Source organism: Artemia sp. Qi Xiang Cuo, chromosome 8 (genome assembly GCF_049724085.1).
Source record: "Artemia sp. Qi Xiang Cuo chromosome 8, ASM4972408v1, whole genome shotgun sequence".
Taxonomy (NCBI): domain Eukaryota; kingdom Metazoa; phylum Arthropoda; class Branchiopoda; order Anostraca; family Artemiidae; genus Artemia; species Artemia sp. Qi Xiang Cuo.
Window position 1 is genome coordinate 37135083 of NC_142801.1, and position 27833 is coordinate 37162915.

A 27833-nucleotide genomic window follows, 5' to 3' on the forward strand; every position below is an offset into this window, starting at 1 on the left:
AGGGCAACTATCCCCCCTCTCACGCCCACAATTTCCCAAAACACATCCAATAAAAATTTTGAGATAGCCATTTTCTTCAACGTAGATAAAAGTTCTGTAAATTAGGTCATTGAGGATGACGAACCCCTCACAGCCCTCAGGGCGAGGGTTGTAAGTTATGCCCTAGGGGCATATAAGGCTTTTACATAAAGTGTTGTCGCATAAACTTCAAAAAGGGCTCATACTACTGGAAATTGAAATGGCTAATGCCCTTTTTAATCGTTGTAAGAGATGGGAGGGCAACTAACCAGTTTCTTACCCCCACCATTTCCCCAAACACATCCAATCAAAATTTCAGATATCCATTTTGTTCAACGCAGTTGAAAGTTTTGGAAACTAGGTCTTTGAGGATGATAACCCCCTAAGAGCCCTCAAGGAGGGTTGTAAGTCATGCCCTGGGGGCATATAAGGTTTTTCATAGAAAGTGTTGTCGTAGAAACTGCATAAAAGGCTAATTTCAATGGAAATTAAAAGGGCCAGTGTCTTTTTTAATAGTTGAAAGTGATTGGAGGGCAACTAACCCCCCTCTCACGCCCACCATTCCCGCAGACACTTCCAATAAAAATTTTGAGATAATGATTTTGTTCAACGTAGTTTAAAGTTCTGGAAATTACGTCTTCAAGGATAACACCCCCCCCCCGCCCCCCTACAGCCCTCATGGCGAGGGTTGTAATTTATGCACTGGGGCAGACAAGGTTTTTTATAGAAAGTGTTGTCGTAGAAACTTCAAAAAGGGCTAATTCGACTGGAAATTAAAAGGGCTACTGCCCTTTTTAATACTCGAAAGTGATTGGAGGACAACTAACCCCCTCTCACGCCCACCATTTTCCCGAACACAAGCTAATCAAAATTTTGAGATAGCCATTTGGTTCGACGTAGTTCAAATTCCAGAAACTATGTCTTTTAGGATGATAAACCCCCCACTGCCACCAGGGCAAAGGTTGTAAGTTATGCCCTGGGGGCATATAAGGTTTTATAGAAAGCGTTGTCGTAGAAACTTCAAAAAGGGATCATTCAGTTGGAAATTGAGAGGGCTAGTGCCCTTATTAATAGTCAATAGCTATTGGAGGGCGAATGCCCCCCCTGCCCATCATTTCCCCAAACACTTCCGATCCAGATTTTGATATAGCCATTTTGTTGAAAGTAGTTGAAGGGTCCGAAAATTATGTTTTGAGTATAAAAGCCCCCCCCCCCCACGCAGAGCCCAGAGGGCTAAAGTTATAAGTTATGCCCTGGAGGCAAGATTTATACAGAATGCAGTGTCGTAGAAACTTCAAAAAGAGCTCATTCAATTGGGAATTGAGATGGCTAGTGTCCTTATTAATAGTCAAAAGCGATCGGAGGGCAAATGCCCCTCCCTCCATGCCTATCATTTTCCCAAACACTCCTGACCAAAATTTTGATATAGCCATTTTGATGAACGTAGTTGAAAGGTCCGGAAATTATGTTTTTGTGTAGGACACCCCCCCCCCACAGCCCTTAAGGCTAAGATTGTAAGTTATGCCTGGGGGCATATAATGTTTTTATAGAAAGCTTTGTCGTAAAAACTTCAAAAAGGGGTCATTGATAGGAAATTGAGAGGGATATTGCCCTTTTTAATAGTCGAAAGTAATCGGAGGGAGAATCACCCCCGCCCCATGCCCATCATTTCCGATCAACATTTTAATATAGCCATTTTCTTCAACGTAGTTGAAAGGTCTAGATATTATGTATTTGAGGATGACAACCCTCCCCTAATAGCCCTCAGGACAAGGGTCCTAAGTTGTGCCATTGGGGCATATAAGGTTTTCATAGAAATTTTTATCGTAGAAGCTTCAAAAAGGGCCCATTCGATTGGAAATTGAGAGGGCTAGCGCCTTTATTATTAGTCGAAAGTGATCAGAGAGCAAATGCACCCCCATGCCCATCATATCCCCAAACACTTACAATCAAAATTTTGATATAGCCATTTTGTTCAGCGTATCAGAAAGGTCTCGAAATTGTGTTTTTGAGGATAAAAAATTCCCGGGCAAGGATTGTAAGTTATGCCCAGGGGATATATAAGGATTTCATAGAAAGCGTGGTCCTATAAACTTCGGAGTGGGCTCATTGGAATGGGAATCAGACGCTCTAGTGCACTTTTTCAGAGTCAAAGTGATCGGAGTGCAGCTACCTCCTTCCCCACCCCCCGACACACACGTCAAATTGTCCCGAAATGCATCTTTTAGAATTTTTTAGATTTTCATTTTATTCAAAAGTGTCTAAATATCATTTAGAACGGCTTTGGTGGTTAAAGAAAACGCCAAAGATTAGGGGCATGGTTTGCATGTTATGCCCAGGGGGTATTTAAGGTTTTTATGGAAGAGATGGTTGTTTAACTATAGAAGAGGCTCAGTCGCTCTCCCTGAAAAAGACTATTTTAATATAAAACGAACAGAAATTAATTTAAAAAAAAACTTTTTCCACAAAATAAGTTTTTCAAAAAAAAAGTAAAGAACTCCATTAAACCAAAAATGAACAAAAACAAAATCAAACAATCTACCAAGCATAGAACTACCACAAATCAGTGTCAATAAATAAATGAAACCTAAAACAAACAGAAAAAAAATCTTTTAAATGTTTCCACTTTTATAACCTTAAGAAATCAAAGATTAATTACGATTTTAAGGAATAAATATCAGCATATGCATATTAAACTGACAATGCACATTTTTTTTTCAGGAAATTAATTTGAATTTTTTTCAGAAAAATACAAATTACACTATAACTTTTAGAAAGCATAGGGGCTGAGAATCCTACTCATATTAATTTCTGCTCGTTTTGAGTTTGACTCTGTTATTTATCTTAATTTCTGTTTGTTTTGGGGTTTCATTTATCTATTGATACTGATTTGTGGTACCATAGTTGTATGCTTGGTAGATTACTTGATTCTATTTTTGTTCATTTTTGGTTTAATGGAGTTCTTTACTTTTTTTTGAAAAACTTATTATGTGGAAAAAGTTTTTTTAATAAATAAAAGAAAAACGGAAAGTTTAAAAACGAGCTTCGCATACTAAGCAAAGGGTCTTAATTTTATCATGGTAAACCGTTTAAAGAGAGCACCGTTTAAAAAAACATTTAAAGCGAGCTTTTAATTTACAATTGGTATTAAATCTTGCAATTATCTAGTTTATGTGGAGTTTTAGAAAAGGAATTGAAAATAGATAGATGAATTCCAGGCTGGAATTTTGCTAGCTGATGCCGAGGACCTTGCCGCTGATCGCCCCTCGTGGAGAAGTCTGACAACGCTCTCGACGCCATCCCGGCAAAAGGATTAGGTAAATAAGTAAATCACAAGAAGATGCCGTTACAGTCACAAGTAGCCTAGTCGCAGTCAACGCCACAATTTATTGCCACAGATATTCATTGTCACAGTTGCACCCGCAGTCGTATTAGTAGTAGTAGTGGCCCTTAAAGTTTCACGTTAATATCCTTAGTGGTTAGTAAAATATTACATGTTCTGTAATATTCGTAAAATATTACAGAACATGATCTGAAAGCTGAAACTTTCAGGTCATGTTCTGGAGATGCTTGAAAGTAATTGCAGACACTATGTGCTCCAAAATTATCTAAAAGGCGTTTCAGCAATAGTTTAGGAACGGGTAAGGGTATCAATTTGAAACTTTCACGGCCAATACTACTGGAACTGCTATTGCAAATGCAAGTGCTACCGTTTCGAACTACTACTGCAACTACTTGCAACTGTGACTAAGATGACTTTTGACGGCAACTACTTGCAATTGTGAATAAGGTGACTTGTGACGGCGATTACTTGCAATTGTGACTACTTACAACTTCGATTGCGACTATTTGTGACTGCGACTATGACTGCAACTGCTTGCGACTAGTATTACTTGCGATTTTTTCAGCAAATTGCGGGGTGGATATTGATCAAAATCAAAACGTACTATACGTAAAATCAAAACACAAGACTTCTGACTACTTTCTGAAATTTTGAGGGGGATATTGAACCAAATCAAAATACACTATGTGTATCACCATGCACATAGTGTATTTTGATCTGGTTCAATCAGCAATAGGCGAATCAGCAATTTCTCAGGGACGGCTTAGGGTATTAAGCTGAAACTTGCAGGGGATGCTTGAAAGTAATTCGAGACACTATGCGCATGAATTTCTGTTCATTTGGGTTTCTTTTATTCACTGATTGTAATTTCTGTTTGTTTTAAGTTTGAATCTTTGCTACTACTGAATGAGAGCAGCTCTTCTGAAATAAACACCCCTTATTTCCCCTTAATGCTAGCTTGGATGCATACGATGTCTTTTGATTTATTTCTGCATCCCTCCCGACATTCCCTAGAGTTTCACGTCAAACTCCTTAGCTTTTTCGGACACACTCACGATAGAAGATGCTACTTTTCCCAATGATAAATCCTCTATTAAAGCAGTGAGCAAATCGCAAAATTTGCAACTCTTGCCCCGGGGACTGTGGGGTGCTTGGTGTCCCCGAAGGAACAGTTATTAGACCTTTTGAACATTCAACAAAAATATTTTTTTCAAGACTTTGATCAGTTTCGGGGATCAAAATGTTACCTCGGCTTTCGGGGATCAAAATATTACCTCGGCTTACCCCATCAAAATGGGACAATTTGAGCGGAACCGGTGGCCCTTCAATTACTTTCAAGCATCCCCTGAACATGACCTAAAAGTTTCAGCTTAATACCCTAGGCTGTCCCTGAGATATTGCCGATTCGCCCTTTTGACAACCAGCATGCACTTAGTGTGTTTTGATTTTGTTCAATATCGCCCTCATAATTTCAGAAAGTAGTCATAAATTTTGTGTTTTGATTTTACACATAGTGTGCTTTGATTTTGATCAATATCCACCCCACAATTTGTTGAATATAGTCGCAAGTAAAACTAGTCGTAAACAGTTGCAGTCACAGTCGCAGTCACAAATAGTCACAATCGAAGTTGTAAGTAGTCACAATTGCAAGTAATCGCCGTCACAAGTCACCTTAGTCACAGTTGCAAGCAGTTGCAGTAGTAGTTCGAAACGGTAGCACTTGCATTTGCAATAGCAGTTCCAGTAGTAGTGGCCGTGAAAGTTTCAAGTTGATACCCTTACCCGTTCCTAAACTATTGCTGAAACGCCTTTAAGATAATTTTGCAGCACATAGTGTCTGCAATTACTTTCAAGCATCTCCAGAGCATGTGTAATGTGCAATAGACTATAACTAAAATTTTACAGAAAGAACTATAATTTTTTTTAACCAATTGGTGTAGCTTTTATTTTTATTGTGATTTCTCAAAATTTCAAAGCAATTGGTACTAAATTGTTGTGTCAAAACTTTACTTAATGGGGATTATTATAAATTCTCCTACATTCAGAAGATTTACGGAAACAGAAAAACAATTTCTCACCTTGTCTACTAACGACTGGAATTTTACCCTTCACTGGCACCTGGATCAGACAAATTAATCATTCTTCTTTTGAATTGTTCCTTTTTATGTTGATAAGGGAAGTTTTAAGTGTTTAGAAAGTGTTACCATGGTTGTTTTTTTCTCTCTTTTGATGGTCCTTTGCCAAAGTATTCAGTTTTTTGTCTAACGGATTTGAATCATACGTTCACTATCTTACCTGAAAATTTCAACCCTGTTTTAGAACAGTTTTCTGTAATCATAAACGTAATGTGTTTTGGCTATGATTGACAGTATTATTGCAAAAGTCAATATTATTTTCCAAATTGAAAATGACGGTTTACATTACTTTTTGGATTTTTAGTTTATTAGACGAGGATTGGTCAGTAACTGGAAAGAAATAATTAGTTTTCTGTCTATCTCCTGCATTACCTGGAATAAATCAGCTTTAGCAAAAATTCCACCAGTACGCCATCTATCTGCTAAGGCATACAATCCCGCACCAACAATCGCTCCACTTAAAACCTGCAAATACAACAAATTTTAGGAAGGAAAAAATTAGCGTTGACAATGATTTTTCAGGAAACATTTATTTATGACCATGCAAAATCTTACTGTGAAAAGGAAAGAATTTTTCTTTTCTTATAAGCAAATCAGTAGACAGAAGTTTTGTAACCAAATACTGTAATAACTTCAGCTGTCAAACATATTTTGGCACTTTCTAAGGTCATGTTGAAGACTAAGGCCAAAGTAGAAAAATAGAAAAATGAAGAGTCTGATGTTATAGCCTATATGTGAGGTAAGGCAAACTAAAAAAAGATTTGCTATAATTTTCAAACATGTGACAATCAACGGTCGGGGTTAATGCTTTCATTTTAATACAGATCAAAGATATAATTATCTTATCCACTTTACTGGCATTACCTTTAGATTCTAGAACCTTTATTTTTTTTTGCAAAACAACAACTTTGCCTTACACAGGGCACTTCCCTCTACATTTGACTGGTATTACCTTGACAATCCAAAACCTTTTTTTAAGTTTTTTTTTCTTTTTTAGATTACAACAGCTTAGCTTAACATAAAAAACTTCAATCCATGTTCAATTTATAATCCATTTAATAATTCTACTTATTAAAGCTTGGAACGTTTTCAATTTTTTTAATAAGCGATGGGGTTTTGTTTTGGCACATTTCAGAATTTTATACTAAGATAAGAAGCCAATAGACCCTTCTAGTTAGACTTTGGTTGACCGAAAAGACCAATCATCGAAATGTTTTCTTGTAATGTTTAAAAACACTCGAAACAACTGTAGTAAAAATAACAGCTTTAATGAGCAAGCAAACCAAGCTTAGTAATATGATCATTCTGGCTCTTTGCTTTGTAACTAAGCTAATGACCATTCTGAACTCTTTATAGATTAGATCATTGCATGTTGAGAGATGCTAGCAAATACTCCAATACGAGATAAATGTTTGACCATGATCATATAGAATAAAGCCATTCTCTAAAATAACTGTATTTGGTACTTTTAGTAGGTGTGGCTTTCAGAAACAATTATACAAACGCTTCAACTTTTCATGCATTTTCTTGTCAATATCCAGAATATAGAGTCTTGAAAGTGTGTCTGCAACAGAAATTTCTTTATCAGTCCAATGAGCTGGATATACATCATGAGATGTTGAATTCTTGGGAGCACTGCATGGAAAGGCTTTATTAATATTGAGCTGCAGTGACCTGCACTTTCTTTGATATAGGTAACAATAATAATAATGTATTTCTTACCCAATTAAAGTGATGACAACTATAGACAACGGTATATAGCTCTTTTTATTTGTTAAGTAATCTTGATGCATGTGAAGGTTTTCACACTTGTGGAGATTTGCATTCCGAGTCCATTTTTTGAGCCCAGACCTATAGGACTCGGCTAGTGCATTGAAAGAAAATCAAATTAGTCACTTTAGATAGTTTAGTCTAATTTAGGCAAGCAAATTTGGAAGCCTTTCCATTCAAATTCGTCCATTTTAGTTAATAAATGGATGTGATGGTTGATTCCAGGTTGCCAAACTTGGGATGTGGCTTAGGAGAAATCTTGGGATTCTAAGGAGATTTTGAAGCTCTTCCTTGGATTTTGGGACTGGCATATTATTGGTTGCATGCACATTTTTCAGGCTTAGGTTTGATTCAAGTGTTATCAATGTGATCAAAACTGCAGACTGACAGAACTGAAAACTGGCATTTTGATATGTTGAATTTACACCCTTCCTCCCTGCTCTTTTTAAAACAGTTCAAGGCCACCTATTATGTTTGCTTTCACTTTATTCAGCAGCTTTCTAAGACGGCAACATGCCCATGATCTAGAATTCGATCTAATTAATTTGGCAACTATTCTGGACTATGTATTCTGCTGCCAACAATCAATGCTAAGTGGTGGTGCATTGGGGGCTTGAAACTATTTAAAAGTATTGATACCATACTTTAAATACAAAATATTATTTTTTCCAGAAATTTGTTTCTGCTACTGTCTGCCACAATTTATCCTAATCCACGCCTGGATTGTTTTTACTTTTAATGTAAGCTATATCAAATACCGTATTGTCCCTGCAAAAGACCAAATAATTTTCTCCAGAAGCTGTCAAGGCCTAGTGTGAATTAAGGTAGGGAAGCACAGGCTAACCATGTTACTGCCAATCAAACATTATCTTACCAGTGTTCTATATACCAAAGTTTCTTCTTTAGCTATTTTACCAATAGACAGAGGAGCTGCAAATATATATTTATTTTGCTTAATTTCATAACTTAAGAGCCTTCTTTTATAAAATAACATCAGTGCCAAACATATGTATTATTAAATAGGACACTGGAATCAACGTTTTAGGAGTCTGAAGTTCAGGTATACTGATGACATCTACTTTGAGGTAATAAAAATTATATGATGGATTTTCAAAAATAAAAGTTGTAAATTTTCAAATCCCTGAATGTTTAGAATGGTATATATTTTTTGAATTTTAGTAGACCCTTAACTAGTACAGTTTGAAACGTTTGGAAACAGTGTTGAATTGGCAATTAAATGGACTTCAGGTTTATCATAAAGCAAAAATCACCTTAACTTCAAATTTTACTGCTCTTTTGTTAGGTAAAGATCACCTGCTTCTGACTAGCAATTTAATCACTGAACAATCATGTTAAAAAACGAAATAAAACACTACAGTTTCAGTCTTCATTTTTTTTATTCCTTCTTCTTCTGGATTCAAAGACATCAAAATTGCCTACTTCAAAAATCACAGGCACAATACTGTAAAATTGCAACTAGGCTAGGCCTACCCTTACCTTATATTACAGAAGATAAATTTCAATCCACTAGTAGCCTTAGAACTTCTAGCTAGGCTACAGTTAGCCTACAGAATAATTATACAAAATTTCAGAAGTTCCTACATAATTCATATATAGAAATATAAAGAAATAAAATATAGGGAGCTGACATAAAAATAACATTTTGGGAGGTATTGGGTCATAGAAAACAGGAGTGGATTTCAAGAATTTTAAGAAATTTATTGTCATTATATTTGACTTGGTGGAATTTACTTTCATATGTAAATTCTTAGCTTTGTCCAAAATATGGGTAGGATTTTGATGGGATATTTGTTCTTGACTAGATGACATCATATCTACATATGAAACCTTTGAGGGAATCTTACCAATTTCATTAATCAATACTTACATAAGAGTGATCCTAACAAGTTTCCTTGAGGAATTCCATACTAATGAGGGAGGGGTTCAAAGAGAATATTTTTGTATTTTGTAACTTGGGATCTTTTTGAAAGAAAACATATACAAAAATCACAAAGAGAGGGTCTACTTCAAAGTTCTTCAATGATAAATGAATTAGGATGTCGTGACCAACCAAGTCAAATGCTTAAAACTATGAACATAGTATGAGACCAAGTGGCAGTTCCTCAGATGACAGAAAAATCTAGCATCAAATCAGCAAAACTATGATTAAAAAAATGTAATGTTTTCTATTCAAGTGAAATATTATTAGAAATAATAATCATCAAAATCTCTTGTTGTTGAGAAAGCAGCCACAAAATCAACAGCCATGTTTCTGTCAGAGGACCCATGAATTTCAACACCAATTGTTTTTCATCTGTTTTACTCAAAAAAATTAATCTCATGATAGAAGCCAGTTTCTACATTTGAATTTGGCTAAAGGAACATTTTTTGTTGGTTGGGTATTCCACTACATCAGACAAGAGTTTTCAACACTTGGAACATAGTTTTGTCAATATAATATTAGCTGCCATTTTAACTTAATTTAATAAAGAAAAACCAATGTGGCTACATTGTAGAGCAGATCAGATGTATATTGATGCATTGGTGCTGATCCCAACTTTTGTCACAAAAAAAATAGCCAAGTAATGACAGTTTGAACATTACATAGCTAGAAAATTGTCAGTAGCTCATTTTGTGTCAAAAACAGGAAACTAACTGAATTGAATATTCTTTCCTTATCTGGGTGTATTGGATATAATGTCCATGTTTCACACTGTCAAAATATGGCCTAATGACAGCTTCAAGAGATGGTGTTCCAAGTCATGACTAAGCAGAGTTATCCTGTTTTGAAGGAAAATTTTGACAATGGTTCCAAAATTGAACTGTTGAATCATTGGCGCATTTACCCTAGACATAAATAGAATCAGAATTTCATCCTGAATCTAAATATAACATTCATTTGTGTTGGAAATATATCTTACCCCCACCCCACCCTAATGTGCAAATATACCCTGAGTTGTATATACGCACTGAATTCTCTGTAAGTCACTCTTTTCTTCAAATTAACTTAAGGGTGAAAAATTCCCGGCTATCTCTTCCATGTTAAATATTTTTAGCTTGTCTGGCGACACCAAACGCATAAAGGCATCAATTTTGGTTTCTATCTGTTCCCCTGATCTAGCAACATAATCTGAGTTTGCTAATTTTTTTGTTTTTTTTTCTGGGCTTTCTAGATTAGGCTTTTTCGTGCAAATTCCATTTCAACTTGTCTAAAAGAACGGCAAATACAAGCATAATAAAATTAACATGGACTTGTAGAGGATTTTGAAAGGAACAACTTGACTTTTAATGTTTTTTTTCCTAATTAATTCAAAAAAGGCATTTCCATAAGTTTATTTGTTTCTACTAAAACGTATTACCATCAGTTTTATATTAGAAACTCCTGAACTGTTGCATATTTAGTTTCCATAGGCGGCCATAAATACCAGTCTTCAGGTGATAAACAGTCAGGGTTTCAACTTGTATCGGCTGGCGTGATAAGTAGATATTTCAGCATATTATGCAAATGGCAATGCTCCTTCAAATTAGGTTGCTGTCAAAGATTTTGAAAAAAGAGAAAGGCAATTAAAGAAGAATTTGGCCTATTTAGTTCACAAACATGCTGTGCTAAATACAAGAGCGCCGGCAGAAAATTTTCGGGGGGGGGCCAAACACCAAAATATCAGTCGTGGTTGGGTGACATGGAATATATTTCAGGATTTATTTTTTTTTGGGAGGAATGAGTTTATTTTTAAATACTTTTAGAAAAGAACTCTCAAATAAAAAGAGCAACTAAACTAAGAGGATGAATTTGCAATCAGTTTAAAATTCTGAGATGCTAATTGATTTAAAAGTATCAATAACTATATTTTAGGCTTTCCAGTTGGAAAAGAAGCAATGCCACACGGTGGCAGTACAGGATTCAACCAAGTTGATTCGCTTTATTTGTAATAAAATTAGGCTATGTTTAGCGATCTGTAATTGCGGATCAGCTATAATGAGGGGGGTGAGTTATTGTTTAGGTAGGGGTAAGGCAGTTTCCTAAAAAAGTACATTTTAATGGACAAACTGCTTACTTTTCACGAGGCTTCAGATAAATATTGAAAGAGGTAGGGGAAGTAGGACTTAATTAAATTGTTTCGCTATACAGCAAAAATGTTACATTCCCATTTCTACCAGCACAGAGGTGGATAGCAAGGCAGTTCATCATCAGCCCCGCCAAGAAATTTCTTTGGGGTTGCAAATACTGCAAGTAACTTAGTTTTCAGCAATTTTAAATGGAGGTATATTCTTTTTCTAGTTCTATGAAGTACTTCAATGTATTTAAACAAATCTAGGTAACGTATTTACTGATAAGAAAATTTTATTTTAGAGGTTATAATGGCTTCAGTTATGTAGAAGATCAAAATTCTGATAGAATTTCCATCCAAAAATATAATAATATTTTTTTTCATCCGACAAAAGTTATTCTGGAGCAGCATTAACAATCAAGTCCGACCAAATTTACTATTTATTCCCAATTTTTAAGTAGCCTATACTAAGTTTTATCCGAAATTAAAATTGAAAATTTAAACATATGACGGTACTAAAACCTGTTAAATTATGGATTGATACATTTCAAAAAGAATTAACCAGGGATTTAAGGGACCGGTACTTCAAATTATATCTTGGTTAGACCTGGGTATGATTTGGAAAACAAACAGAAATTAAATAAAAAACAGAGCGTTTCAATTGAAAGCAAGGAACAGATTTGAAACCTATTTGAAGAGATTATTCTTTATATGAAGGGGGCTGTCTCCTCCTTAGCTCCTTACTCTTTACTGTAAAGTTTGGCCTTTTTTATAAATTTTAAAGAAAATTTGCAATTGGAAAGATATGATTTTTCAAAGCACTAAAAAAACTTTTGTTTAATAAGCAAGGTGTTGAGAAGGGGGCAGTCCCGCTTATATAAAGTGCTACTTGACCTGCATATTTTTACTAGTCTTAGTTGCTTAGCAGTGAATATGAGTAAAACTAATTACATGATTTTTAGTCGTACTGGAGTTATTGATAATGTTCAATCGGTGAAAGTTGCGCGGGGCTTAGGGCTGATTCGTAGATTTAAACATGTTTTTCCTGTTTCAGTTTTGAAAATTTTATATTTTTCACTTATTCATCCTCACACTGTATACGGTTGTTCCGTATGGGCTAGTAATTTTGTTGTAAATTTTAAACGGATATAAATTGTGCTGAATAAAGCACTGCGCCTGCTCGGTGCTCTTAAAAATTTTGAAAGTACAATGGATTGTTATCACCATTTTAATGTTTTAAATGTTGAGCTATTGAGGGAATATCAGACAGGTGTTTTTGTGTATCGGTTTTGAAATAAATTAGTACCTAATTATTTTTGTGATGTTTTATCATCGAGTTCTGCGTACCATTCTTATGATACAAGGAATTTTGCGGACTTAGTACATGACAGACGACACACAGCTAAGTCTAGTTTTGTATTTAGGCATGTGGGTGTTACAATATGGAACAGTCTTCCGGAAAGCACTTGGATGGCTGAGAGTGTGTCCTATTTTAAAAATAGGTTAAAGAATTTCTTAATGAATAGGGATGGCGGCGGGGGGGGGCCGTATTCTGTCTTCTGTAAGGATTGGTTTGCGGTTCCCATGAGGTTTATTTCTTATTTATTTATATGATTGCATTATTATTATTTTCATTATATATGTGAGTAAGTTTTTTTCAATATATATATATATATATATATATATATATATATATATATATATATATATATATATATATATATATATATATATATATATATATATATATATATGAGTAAGTAAAATAGTGAGTCCTGCCACAAACAAATCTGTATAGATTTTCACGTGGTAGGTCTGTTTGATACGTTTTTTTTTGTGAATATTGATATTCAATAAAAAAAAATTATAAAAAAAATACCAACTATTTAGATGTGCTTTAAGTTTTAAACTTGATCCTTACTTAAGTTGAAAATCCTTTTCTATTTGTTTAATTACATTTCATGAAACTGTAAAGTTTTATGAATACAGTACTTCTGGTAACGCAGAAAAAACGATCAATAAATTCAATGATCTCTGTTTGGATTTTGCGAGTAATCAAACAGTTCACGGTAATTAACTCTAAGTACGGAGCGACCCGGCTCAAAAGCAACCGAAACTCTAAAAAACTGAATTTTGATATCAATTGATATATCAAAAAATTTGACTTATTATGCTGATTCCAAATATATACGTTTCATTAAGTTTAGTTTTGCCCATCAAAATCTACGAGCCTGAGAAAATTTGTCTGCTTTTTCAAAAAAAGGGGGAAAGCCCCCTAAAGTCATAAAATTTTAATGGAAATTACACCATCAGATTCAGCGTATCAAAGAACCCTACTGTAGAGGTTTCAAGCTCATATCTGCAAAAATGTGGAATTTCGTAATTTTGCTAGAAGAAAGATCACGGGTGCGTGTTTAATGGTTTTTTTGTTTTTTTTTCCATGGGTGATCGCATTGATCCAATGGGTACAGACCGTCGAGACAGGGTTCATTCTAATGGAAATAAAAGATTCTAGTGCCCTTTTTAAGTGACAAAAATATTTGGAGGGCAACTAGGCCCCCTCCCACGTCACCTTTTTCCAAAATTGTCTGAACAAAATTTTTAGATGGATTTTTTCTTCAGCATAGTTGAAAGGCCCAACAACTATGTCTTTAGAGATAAAATGGCCCCCTTCAGCCCCTGGGGAAAGGTTTATAAGTTATAAAATTTACCCATTGCTTATTTGTTATTGGGAATATGCATACATTTTTCAGGTTGGGAGGGAAGGAATTTTCTGCTGGGAAGATGTTAAACGGAGATAATTATCCATGGAGAGAGACGTTTCCAGGGGGGAGAACGTTTCTGAAGAAATTTTACACTTGGTGAATTTGACATAATTCCTATACGAAATTCCTTTAATTCTTGCTTTGTCTTTACCGATTCAAATTTAGGCGTGGAGATGTTAAGGGTAATTGTTGGGGGTAAATTTTCGCCAACAGCAAAATATTTAATGCCTCTAGACTCAATTGCTTATATAAAGTAACGCACTACCAAAGTAGTTTGTTCAATATAAAACATCAAACCTAAGATTAAAAAAAACATGTAAAAATTTGTAGTGTGGAGAAGGTGGTCTCTGTACCTGCGACTGTGCGGCTGGGGTTCAGATACTGTGCGGCTATAGGGTGTGTTGTTTCTCTCCACTCACTGTGATCAGTTTTTGTGTACCAGAACAAATTATTTTATCACAATTTAAATAGCCCTCTTTAATTGTTGTGTTGAAATGAAGATATTGTTGGCGGTTTTCAATAAAATTTTCTGAAACGCAACATAAGTAAAGAGCAATAAAGTTTCAATTTATTAATCTTTTTGACATGGAAGGAGTTGTCGTAGAAACTTTGGAAGGTAATTCAGCTAAAAATTGAAAGTTTTAGTGCTTTTTATAAGAATCAAAGGGATTGATACCAATCCATTTCCCTCCCAAGCCCGTTTTCACTACCCTTCTTCCAATAATATTTGATCAAAATTAGCCATTTTATTCATAATGGTCAAAACGTCATGAAGTTTCACCGTAATATCTTCATCCTTTTTTTTTAACCCAGGATATAGCCCTCTTTCCCCCCCCCACTTCTCAATCATAAATACTACATGGAAACAATCGATAAATTGCACAATTTTTCCTTCCTGCCCCAGGGTCTTTTGGGGGCGAGGCATAACTGATATATGAATCTAAGTTGTCTGGTATTTAGCCCCCTTCTCCTCAATTACTTTCCGACATTCCTTTCAACAAGCCCAGAAAGTTTCACCTTAATAACCTGGGCTCTTCTAAGGCTATTGCTGATAGAAAATTTTAACAACCCGCATGCAAATAATATGCTCTGGTGCTGATAAAAAAAAACCTTTTTAAAATTGCCTGAAAGCAGTCGCAATTGGAAGTGGTCACAGTCGCAAATAGTTGAAGTCAAATTAATGAATGGTCGCAGCCGTTGTTAAAGCAGCAGCAGTAGGGTGCCTGAAAGTTTCAAGTTAAAACCCTTAGCTATTCCTAAGGTATTACAGATACGCCTTTTTATAAGCCATTCGTCCATAGTGCCCTTTGATTTAGTTAAGAAATACCCCTCAACATTCACTAGCTTTTCGCATTGACACCCTTAGTCTTTTGGAACACATGTGGTTTGAAACATTCCCTCCTTTCTTAGTGATAGATCCTGTGTATGAATAGTCGAAAAACTTCATAATATTAAATCCCCAAATAATTTACCCCAAAATAGCCTTATTCTTTATTGTCAATATTTTATCAATCATCCTCACGTTCTTTCTCTAAATAATTATTTTTCAAATTTTATTCCTCCTTCCATATAACCAGGACGCACACAGTGGATTTTTATTTAGTTCGAAATGCCCCAAAGCATCCAATGAAGTTTCACATTTAGACCCTTACTATTTTGTGACACAGCCAGGTTCGAACATTTTTCCCTTCCCAATGACAAATCCTGTGTAAACAATCAAAAAATTGCACAATCTATAAATTGTCAAATAATTTACCCTAAATAACATGGGCGCCAGCAGGGAGGCCATGCCCCCCCCTGGATATTTGTTACTATAAAGTAATTATAAGGAAACCAAAGGAAAGAGAGCAGAATGGAGAAAAACCATGGAAAAAATGCGTGTTGCTCCATTGTTGGCTGCCTGCCAATAGATTTTGACCCTTAATAAGGAAAATACAAGTTCTAATTTGTGACTGAGTGACCCTTTTCTAGTTTTCAAGAAACATTTTTGCTATATGATTTGGTTCGAGCAAAAACAACAAAAAACAATCAAATACTTCATAGCAACGAATGGCAAGTAAATAACAATCCTCGTCAATAACGAAAGTATAAGAGCCTACCTATTGATAACATTAAATCAAGGAATCAGCTTCTTACGGTGATCCTAAATATGTAATTGTTAATTAGTAATTAGTGCAGTTGTTAGTGCAAAAGGAAGTATATGTGATTAGAGTAAACAAGATAATAAGGGGTAATTTCGGTAAAAATATGCCGTCAACTCTTGCTTGCATCGCAAGAGTACCCTTGAGCTGATATATGAAGCCACCATAATCAGAAATGTTTCCCCTAAATGGAATGCTGGGAATTTGTCCCCCCCCCCCCTGAACGGATACGTTTTTTGTCTTTTCCAGCAGTGATTGTATTTACCTAGTTGCCACTTTGAACAAGATTTAATTTTCTACGGTTATGAAGTATAAAGGTGTCAAATATATTGGTTTTTGGTATTAAATATTAAATCGACAATATCTAATAAAATTTTTTTTTTGATTTTCTTAATCTTAGTTTTAACGTTTTACTTTGACCAAACTACTTTGATAATAAGTAACTTTTTATAAACACTGAGTAGTCTAAAGGCATTATATATTTTGGTGTTTGATAACCAAATTGAAATCTGTCGATATTGTTAAAAAATATCCGTCCAACACTTTGACATTGCTCAACAGAACAGACATCTTGGAGTGTATATCTTAGTTTTTATAAGTAGGCTAGTTTTTCGTCTCTTGTTTGTAATTACTTAATTTTATAAATTTTATGTACTTTTACTTTAATTTGTCTCTAAGCATCATTAAATTAAAAAAAACAAGATTTTTCAACTGAAAGTAAGGAGCAACATTAAAACTTAATTATACGTAACAAATTCTGCCAATATCTGCCAATAAAACGAACAGAAATTATAATGTATATGAGTGGGGTTGCCCCCTCTTCAACACCTCGATCTTCACGCTAAAGTTTTTCGGGATTTAAAAAAAATTATGTAATGCTCTAATTAAACGATCTTTGTCTTCCAGAAGCGGTTTTTAAAGAATTGGGACACAATTTAAAGATCGAGGTGTTGAGGAGGGGGCACATCCCCTCATATACGTTATAATTTCTCCTTACTTGCCGTCAGTTATCATGAACTATTTGATTAGCATCAAAATCGAAACAGAGATCATTGAAATATTGATCCTTTTTCTGCGTTACCAAAAGTATTGCTTTCATAATTCTTTACAGTCTCATGAAATGTAATTAAACAAATAGAAAAGATTTTTCAACTAAAGTAAGGAGCAAGTTTAAAACTCAAAACAGATTGAAGTTACTTTGTATATAAGGTGTACTGCCCCCTTTTCAACACCCTGCACATTAAACGAAAGTTTTTTAGTGCTTTGAAAAATCTTTTTTTTTTCAATTGCAAATTTCCTTTAAAAATTTTGACAAAAGCCAAACTTCACAATAAAGAGTAAGGAGTTAAGGATGAGACTGACTTTTTATCTTTTACATAATTGAAGCCATTACAAGCTCTGCAATAAGATTTCTTATCGATAAATACATTGCATTCATTTGTTTAAATACATTAAAGTACTTCACATAAATAGAAAAAGAAAAATATTACGATTTGAAATTGCTGAAAACTAAGTTCCTAGCAGTATTTGTCACCACAAAGATATTTACTGGCGGGGCTGATGATGGCCTGCTTTGCTTTTTCCCCCCCTCTGTGCTGTTAGTTATGGGAATTTAATATTTTAGCTGTATAGAGAAACATTTTAATTAATTCCGACTCCTCTCTACCTCTTTTAACATTTATCTGAAGCCTCATGAAGAGTAAGCAGTGTATCCATTAATATGTACTTTTTTAGGAATCTACCCTATCCCCAACTAAAGAATGACTCACCCCCTCCCCCCTCATTGTAGCTGATACGCAATTACAGATCACCAAATGCAGCCTAATTTTATTACAAATAAAGTAAATAAACCTGGTTGAAGCCAGTACTGCCACCGTTTAGCATTACTTCTTTTGCAACTGGGAAGTATAAAATATAGTTATTGGTACTTTTAAATCAATTAACTTCTCACAATTTTAAATTGATTGCAAATTCATCCTCTTTGGAGCAAAGTCGTAGTTTGGTGCCATAAAATGGCAGAAAACTAGACTTTCCTCTGGCCCAACGTGTATGGTCATTTAAAAAAGAGCTTTCAATTTACGGTTGAATGAGATGCCTCCCAATTATCTTGGACATTCGCTTGGATACAATCACCCCTGGGAAAAAGCAAAACAAATAAACATGCATCGACGATGTTTCTTCCAAAAAAAAAAAATGCGAAACTCCACATTTTGAAGATTGGAGCTTGAAAACTCTATCGTAGAGTTCTCTGACATGATTTTTTTTATTAAGGGATTTTCAATAAGATCGCTCACATTTCTGGGGGTGTTCCCCCTTTTTTCAAAAACTAGGCAAATTTTCTAAAATTTTAGTTGTGGGTGGGTAACAATAAACTGGAATAATTTTATATATTTAGAATCAGCATAAAAAGCCAATACTGTCGGTCTAGCAATTGTCAATAGAATTTCATTTTTAGTTTTGGTGGATATTGGCCCAAGTCACTTTTTACTTCCAGTTTTTTTTTTATCACAAACTATTTGATAAGATTCTCCTGTGACAAAAATTGTTTAAACCTGTTCATTTTATTTAGCTGAATAGGCTAATAAAAAGAATAAGGATCAATTTGACAGCTGGATAGTACGGTAAGTTTAAATTTATTTTTTTCTTTCGCTGTTCTGTAAGTTTTTAAATGTCTGAATATAAAAGGGATTTAAGTTCGAGGGGGAGAATTGTCCTGTTATGAATGAGGTACATTTTACATGGCCGGTATAAAATCAAGACGTGGTATCTATGCAGGCAGGATGATTTTTGAGTATCTCTAGTCTTTCTGTAAACTATTCTAAAGAGTAGGATATTGCATAAAGACAAGTCTACATCTGTTATAATCTATGGAAGAAATAAATCTTTCTGTAATTTTGGTTTAAATCAGTTTTTTTTTAAGATTATTTGTATAACAATTACATACTTTATTGATTAAATAAAGCGACCCCTTTGCCAGGAACTTTTGTTCAAAATTTACTGTATTTTGTTTGATTTTGTATGCAATTTAATTGCTCTTTTTATTTGAAAGTTTTTCACTAAAAGTATTTAAAAATAAACTTATTCCTTAAAAATAAATATCCTGAAATATATTCCCTGTCCCCCAACCACCCCTGGTATTTTGGCGTCTGCCCCCCTGGAAGATTTTCAGCCGGTGCCCTTGCTAAATAAGTGTATTCTTTCCTGTCAATCTTTTATCAAACGTCCTTACGTTTTTCTTTAATTGATCCTTCTTCTTTTCTAATTTCTATTTTTTTCTCAATTTGACAAAAGGCTAATACTGAGAGGGAAACAAAATTCTACATACCTGTCCGCTTTTTACCTTTTTTGTGATTTTGTCTTTTAAAATCAGGTGAGAGCTTGAAACCCTGTTATTCAAATTTTGCAGAGTCAAGTTAAGGACAGTAATCTGAACCCGTTTATATTCATCAAAAGATAACCGCCCCATTTTTGCACAGTAAAATCTCTTCTGCATAGCTAATTTTCGGTTTTCATATCGTCCAGCCTTAACAGTTTGTCAAAACAATGGAAAGTGCATTGCATATATACAACTCAGGGTAAATAATTGCACATTAACACAAATCAAGGGTCAAGTTGTTAGGGTCAAGTTCATTCTTAACACAAATGAATGTTATATTTAAATTTTGGGTTAAATTTTGATTCTAAAGGTATTTATATTTCTTAACTACCTCATTAGTGAGTTAATTAGAAAATTTGGGAACTTTTCTCATTGATGTCCTGATGAGATAGCTAAGAGATAAACATATAACTATAGCATCATAATTTTATCCTGAATCCTACTATAACATTCATTTATGGTAGATATTAACTTTATACACCCCCCCCCCTCTAATGTTTAAATATATAGGCCTACAATGAACTGTACAGATGGGTACTTGTCAATTAGCTGGAACCCATGCAAGAAGTCAAGTTTGGTTAATGCTAATGACATAAACCAAAACATGATGAAAATAAAATAGTTTAGAAACAAATTTGGGTTATATATTTGCACATTAGGCGGATGGGGGGGGGAATAAAGCATACCATCTATTAAATATGTAACCTAACCTAGGTACCTTTTTTCCTCCTAAACCCCAAAAAAACAAAAGTTTAAATATTGTAAATACAATGACAAACCACAGTTTGCAATCCAATTCTCTAGTGAAAGAAACCTATTTAACTAGTTTCTTCTGCATCTTCTGTATACAATATATTGCATGGGTTCCAGCTAATTGACAAGTACCAACAGATGTACTGAATTCTCTATAAATCACTCTTTTCTTCACACTGATTAAATAGCTTGTGAAAATAATGGAAAAATCATTGGTAAAATTCTGGTTTAGCTACTTTTTACTATCCTGGAAAGGTGTTAGGTTGGAAAAATAACCCTTTCAGCAATAAATTCAGGGTCTAAAACATACTCTGGGAGATATTGCCCATATTCCATGTTACCCCTCTTCAGATTTCTAAGTCTTAGAAATTTGGGTAATGATGCATTATATGGGCATTGCTACAAAGTCAAGTTTGGTTAATGCTAATGAAATAAAATAAATTAGGGTGAATGTATAATAGTTTATAAACAAATTTGGACTATATATTTGCACATTAGGGGGGGGGGGATAAAGCATAGCATATATTAAATATGTACCTAACCTAGGTACCTTTCCGCTCCCTCCTAAACTTACTTACTTACTTTCGGCGGGAACCAGACGATGAACTGTCCTGCCCGGCACCAAAGGATCTTGGAATGACTTCCGACGACCACTTGGACCTATCGACTGCAGCTTCTCCGGCGATCTTCAGCCAGTCTTTGTTCCATCTCCGACCGTGTCTCCTGAATCCTCCCCATGGTTCCAGGTCCTCCTTGAATTTTTGCCACAGGTTCTTCAATTGTACTCCTGGTTTACGTTTCCAGGAGGGGGCTGGTTCGCAGACAAGGACGTCTTGACATACCGTACCTTCGGGACGGCGCAATCTGTGGCCGAGGAGCTTCAGGCGACGTCTTTTAATGATAAGCGATAGCTCTTCTGATTGGCCACAGCGACTCCTTATTTCACTATTAGAAATCCTGTCCCATCTCTTAATGCGGAGGATGTAACGAAGGCAGCAGTGGTCGAACACGTCCTAAGTTCTCGCGTCTTTCAGTCTTGATCGGCCATGTCTCGCAAGTATACAGTAGTACTGCTCGAACAGTTGCAACATACATTCTGACTTTTGTTTTGGTTGAGATCTCCCGTCTGGTCCAGAGTGCTTTTTTCAGACTAGTAAAGACTCCCCAGGCTTTTGCTATTCGGGCAGAGATATCCCTTTCAGCTCCGCCATCTGGTGTTATGATAGAGCCAAGATACTTGAATTCTTCAACGTTTTCTATTGACTCACCGTCGAGGGTAACTTGGCAAGGAGCAGGTTGGTTAAGAGCCAATACTTTAGTCTTTGCGCCGCTGATGGCCAGTCCGATGCGCTTTGAGACCTCATAGGTATCGTCGATCATGCCTTGTAAGCTGTCGGCGGTAGTTTCCAGCTCAGCAACGTCGTCTGCGAAGTCCAGATCTGTCAGGGGCTGGAGTAAACCAGCTATTTGTCCGAAGACTATTCCGCTGTGGTTTCTCATTGCATTATACATGATCCAGTCTATCGCTTAGTTTAATAATATAGGCGAAAGGGGGCATCCCTGCTTTACCCCAAACTCCATTGGAAACTTAGGGGTGTCATTGCCGGAAACACGGACGCAAGTCTCAGTGTCCTTATACGCACTTCGGAGTATCTCAATGAGCTCCTAGGGCACACCGTCTTCAGCCATAATTCTCCATAGCTCCTCTCTGATGAGAGAGTCGAAGGCAGCTGCAAAGTCAATAAAGGCGATGAGAAGGGGTAGATGAAACCTGCTGTACTGCTGAAGGATGAGGCGAATCGTCAATATCTGTTCTGGACAGCCTTTGCCTGGTCTGAAGCCTGCTTGTTCAGGACGGGTTAACTTGTCACGTGTGTCTTTGAATCGATTCAAAAGAATGACGCAGAAGATCTTCATGGCATGGTCGATCAGGGAGATACCTCTATAGTTTCTGCAAATGGCCTTATCTCCTTTTTTTGTACAGCGGAACGAGGACTGATACTTTCCAGTCTTTTGGGAAGGTCTTCGTCGTCCACACCTGGACAAACAGGTCAGTTAAGCGGCATAGTAGAGTTGGTGAGGACTTGAACATTTCAGAAGGGATCACATCCTCTCCAGGAGTTTTGTTGTTTTTCATGCACTTCAGCGCTTTTTGTACGTCCGCGATACTTGGCGGATCGAGGTTTATTGCGTAGGGCTCTCTAGCAGCACTCGAGAAGGCAGGTAGATCGCACGGGGGTTTGACAGGGTTCAGTAGCTCAGAAAAATGCTCTTGCCAGCGTTCCATGCATCCTTCTTCTGTTTGGATGAGTTCTCCAGACTTTTCTTTCAGTGTGTCAACCGTTACAGGAGCTTTTCCTGTCGCTTCTTTCAGGAGTTTGAACATTTTCCTGCTGTTGTGGCTCCTGGACGCTTGTTCCAACTCATTCGCCAGATCTGACCAGTACTGTTCTCTGTCCCGTTTCAGTGACTGTTTAACTGCTTTCCCCCCTAAACCCCAAAAAACAACAGTTTTAATACCCTAAATGCAATGAAAACCATGTTTTGCATTGCATTTCTCTATAGCAGTCTTTTGCAATTAATCTGCCTTGGGGTTTCTTGTGACTGGTTTCCTTGTATCATAGGCAGCGTGCTAGTGCTGCCTAAGTAAAGAACAATGTGGGCACAATGCATTTTTTCTCCACCCGGGCACTTTGTATTGAAGGAGTTGTAGTAGAAACTTCGAAAAGGGCTCATTCCATGCGAAATTAGAGTGGCTAGTGCCCTTTTTAATAGTCAAAAGTGATTGGAGGGCAACAAGTCCCCCCCCCCACTCCCACCATTCCCCCAAACACGTCCAATCAAAATTTTGAGATAGCCATTTTGTTCAGCGTAGTTGATTTCCACATAGAAAATATCTTTTTGAGGAGGACACTCTCCCACAACCCATGGGGCAAGGGTTTTAAGTTATACCTGAGGACATATAAGGTTTTTATAGAAGGCATTGTCGTAGAAGCTTCAAAAAAGGCTCATTCGATTGGAAATTCAAAGGGCTAGTGCCCATTTTTATAGTCGAAAGTGATTCGAGGGCAACGAGCCCCCCCCCCCCGCCCATCATTCAAAATTTTCATTGACATCGAATCAAAATTTTGAGACAGCCAGTTTGTCCAGCGTAGTTGATTTCCAGATAGAAAATATGTTTTTGAGGAGGACACTTCCCTACAACCCTTGGGGCAAGGGTTTTAAGTTATGCCCTGGGGGTATATAAGGTTTTTATAGAAGGCGTTGTCGTAGAAACTTCAAGAAAGGCTCATTCGATTGGAAATTCAAAGGGCTAGTAGTCTTTTCTAATAGTCGAAAGTGATTGGAGGGCACCTAGCCCCCCCCCCCCACACCCATCATTCCCCCAAACACATCCAATCAAAATTTTGAGATAGCCATTTTGTTCAGCATACTTGATTTCCAGATAGAAAATATGTATTCGAGGAGGACACTCCCCCAGAACCCTCAGGGCAAGAGTTTAAGTTATACCCTGGGGGCAATTAAGGTTTTTATAGAAGGCGCTGTCGTAGAAACTTCAAAACAGGCTTATTATTGGAAATTCAAAGGGCTAGTACCCTTTTTAATAGTCAAAAGTGATTGGAGGGCAACTAGCCCCCCCCCCCCACGCTCAACATTCCCCAACACTAAACCAAGCAAAATTTTTAAATAGCCATTTCGTTCCTATGAGCTGATTTACAGTTATTAACTTTGTTTTTGAGGAGGACACTCCCCCACAACCCTCAGGGGAAGGGTTTTAAGTTATGCCCTGGGGGCATATGAGGTTTTTATAGAAGGCATTGTTGTAAAAACTTCAAACCAGGCTAATTCGATTGGAAATTCAAAGCGCTAGTACCCTTTTTAATAGTCGAAAGTGATTGAAGGGCAACTAGCCCCCTCCCCCACGCCCAACATTCCCCCAAACACATCCAATCAAAATTTCGAGATAGCTATTTTGTTCAGTATAGTTGATTTCCAGATAGAAATTTTTTTTTGAGGAGAACACTCCCCCACAACCCTCAGGGCAAGGGTTTTAAGCTATGCCTTGGGGGCATATAAGGTTTTTATAGAAGGCGTTGTTGTAGAAACTTCAAAACAGGCTCATTTGATTGGAAATTCAAAGGGCTAGTGCCCTTTTTAATAGTCAAAAGTGATTTGAGTGCAACTAGCCCCCCCCCCCTCACGCCCTTCATTCCCCCAAACACATCCGATCAAAATTTTGAGGTAGCCATTTTGTTCAGCATAGTTGATTTCCAGATAGAAAATATGTTTTTGAGGAGGACACTCCCCCACATCCCTCAGGGCAAGGGTTTTAAGCTATGCCCTGGGGGTATATAAGGTTTTTAAAGAAGGCGTTGTCGTAAAAACTTCAATAAAAACTCTTTCGACTGGAAATTCAAAGGGCTAGTGCCCTTTTTAATATTCGAAAGTGATTGGAGGGCAACTAGCCCCTCCCCACACCCTTCATTCCCCCAAACACATCCAATAAAAATTTTGAGATAGCCATATTGTTCAGGGTAGTTGATTTCCAGATAGAAAACATATTTTTAAGGAGGACACTCACCCGCAACCCTCAGGGCAAGGATTATAAGTTATGCCCTAGGGGCATAGGCCTATAAGGTTTTTATTGAAATCTGTTGTAGAAACTTGAAAAAGGGCTCATTCGATTTGAAATTCAAAGGGATAGTACCCTTTTTAATTGTCGAAAGTGATTTGAGGGCAACTAACCCCCCTCTCAAACACATCCCATCTTTTCCCCAAACATATCCAATCAAAATTTTTAGCTAACCATTTTATTCAACGTAGTTGAAAGTTTTGGAAATTGGGTCTTTAAGGATGACAACCCCTCCCCCGACAGCCCTCAGGGCAAGGGTTGTAAGTTATGCCCTGGGGCATATAAAGTTTTAATTGAAAGCATTGTTGCAGAGACTGGTACCATTTTTAACAGTCAAAAGTGATTGTAGGGCAAATAACCCCCCTCTCTTGCCCACCTTTTCCCAAAACACATCCAATCAAAATTTTTACATAGCCATTTTATTCAACATAGTTAAAAGTTTTGGAAATTATGTCTTTAAGGATGACAACCCCTCCCTCCACAGCCCTCAGGGCAGGGGTTGTAAGTTATGCCCTGGGGGCATATAAAGTTTTTATTGAAAGCGTTGTCATGGAAACTTCAAAAGGGCTCATTCAATTCGAAATTGACAGGGCTAGTGTCTTTTTTGATAGTTGAAAGTGATTAGATAGCGACTAACGCCCCTCTCAAGCCCACCATTTTCCCAAACACATCCAATCAAAATTTTTAGATATCCATTTTGTTCAACATAGTTGAAAGTTCTGGAAATTAGGTCTTTTAGGATGATAACCCCCTCAGAGCCCTCAGTGCAAGGGTTATAAGTTATGACCTGGGGGCATATAAGGTTTATATAGAAAGTTGTTGCATATGATTTATAGAATAGATTTTAGTCTTCCTCAAATCAAATTTTTATATGTTTAAAAACTATATGTTGACTTAAGATGAAATCAAAATGCACTGTGATAATGCTAATTCCTGATAAGGCATCTCAGCAGTATCCCAAGAACAACTGAGAGTATTATGTTCAAACGTTCGGGGCTACTTCTGCTCTTAAAATTTAACCAAATCCAAATAGCGTAAGTGTATCCAAGCTATCAAAGAAAGTAAAAAGATTTTTTTGGAAATGGTATCAAGTTTTCCATTACAGGTCAACTAGAGGAGTGACGAAACTAAATTAAACAGTACTATTTGTGTCCAGATTTTTAAAAGGGTGTAGGATGTTAAAAATTGCTTAAAATTTTTCTCCAGCATACAAATAGCAGGCCAAACTATAAACTCTTAAAAAACAAAAAGATTTAAAGTATTACTTTCTTTTTCCCTGAAAAGACTGCATCAATATAAAATGAACAGAAATTAATTAAAAAAAACTTTTTCCACAAAATAAATTTTTCAAAGAAAAGTAAAGAACTCCATTAGACAAAAAATGAGCAAAACTAAAATCAAACAATCTACCAAGTGTGAAACTACCACAAATCAGCATTGATAAATAAATGAAACCCAAAACAAAAAGAAATTACAATAATTACTGCTACTACTACTACTACTAACAACTAACCACAGCACCAAGCCGCCTGAGGCCAACACAGCTATGCATGCTCCTCCTCCACTCCAATCTATACAAAGCCTCTCTTTTTACACCCTCCCAGGTAGTTCCCATTTCCTTTAAATCTTTCTTTATGATGTCCTCACACCCCATACAGGGACAAACTGGTTTCTGTTTAGCCCTAGATGGTTGGCCAAAAAGAAAAATCTATGGCAATCTGTCATGCTTCATTCACACAACATCCCTTACCACTTCAATCTTTCTTTTATTATAGCCCTAGAGAGCGGTACTGAACCACATTTTTTGTATAGCCTATTGCTTGAAATAGCCTATGGTCAGTCAGCCAGGTACCCAGAACAATCCTTAAGCAATTTCTCTGGAAAACATCAACTAAATCTTCATCCCTTTTTTGGAGCGTCCATGCTTCAGAGCCATATTTGACCACTGTCATCACTGTAGCTTCAAATATTCTAATCTTGTTTTGTAGACTTATCTTCCTGCTCTTCTAAACTTTTTTCTTGTATGTATAATCACCCTGAGCCTTGGCTATTCTACTTTTAACATCTTCACTGCTCCCACCATCTTTATAATAATATTACCAAGGTAAGTGAAGCTGCCCACCTGATCAATATTTTCATTATCCAATGTCACCTTTTCATCTTCACTTATTCCTAGCCTTAATGACTTAGTCTTCCTAACATTAATTTTCAAACCAATTCTAGCACCCTGAACTCACAAAACCTCTAAAACTTCATTCATTTTGCTCACACTTTCATCTAGGTTGCTTAAATCATCAGCATAATCCAAGTCCAGGAGACTTTTTCCTCCCCATTTGATGCTGTGGTCTCCCATTGCCTTTCCTGTGCTCCTTAAAACAAAGTCCATCAATATGATCCATATAAAGGGGGACAGAACACAACCCCGTTTAAATCCTGATTTAATACTAAGCCAGTTTCTAACCTTAATTCTACCTTAACTGCAGCAGTGTTATTCTTGTACATTGCACTAATCACTTTAATGGATTTGTCTGGTAGACCATAAAAAGATAAAACCTTTACTAAAGCTCTTCTATCAACAGAATAGAATGCTTGCTCATAATCTATAAAACAGAGGACCAAAGGTGTTTGAAAACTCAGGCACTTCTCAATTATTAGCCTAAGAGTGAAAATTTGGTCAACATATCCTCTACCTTTTCTAAAACCGCACTGCTCTTCTCTTAAAACTTTATCTACGGCATCTCTCAGTCTAAAAAGTATCATGTTACTAAGTAATTTGCTACCTACACAGACCAGTCTAACGCCACAATAATTACCACACTCACTTTTATCGCCTTTCTTATAAAGTTGCTC

The 27833-nt window shown here is 36.3% G+C and overlaps 1 protein-coding gene across 2 annotated transcripts in view; it reads right to left on the minus strand.

Annotated features, from left to right (window-relative positions):
* Window positions 1-27833, minus strand: part of LOC148949368 (tetraspanin-33-like) — a 555122-nt gene that overhangs the window by 524447 nt on the left and 2842 nt on the right. For both annotated transcript variants that reach the window (XM_089093400.1, XM_089093399.1), the window contains exon 2: window positions 5869-5961. In XM_089093400.1, coding sequence (XP_088949526.1) covers window positions 5869-5961 — 93 coding nt within the window. The remainder of the gene's footprint in view (window positions 1-5868; window positions 5962-27833) is intronic.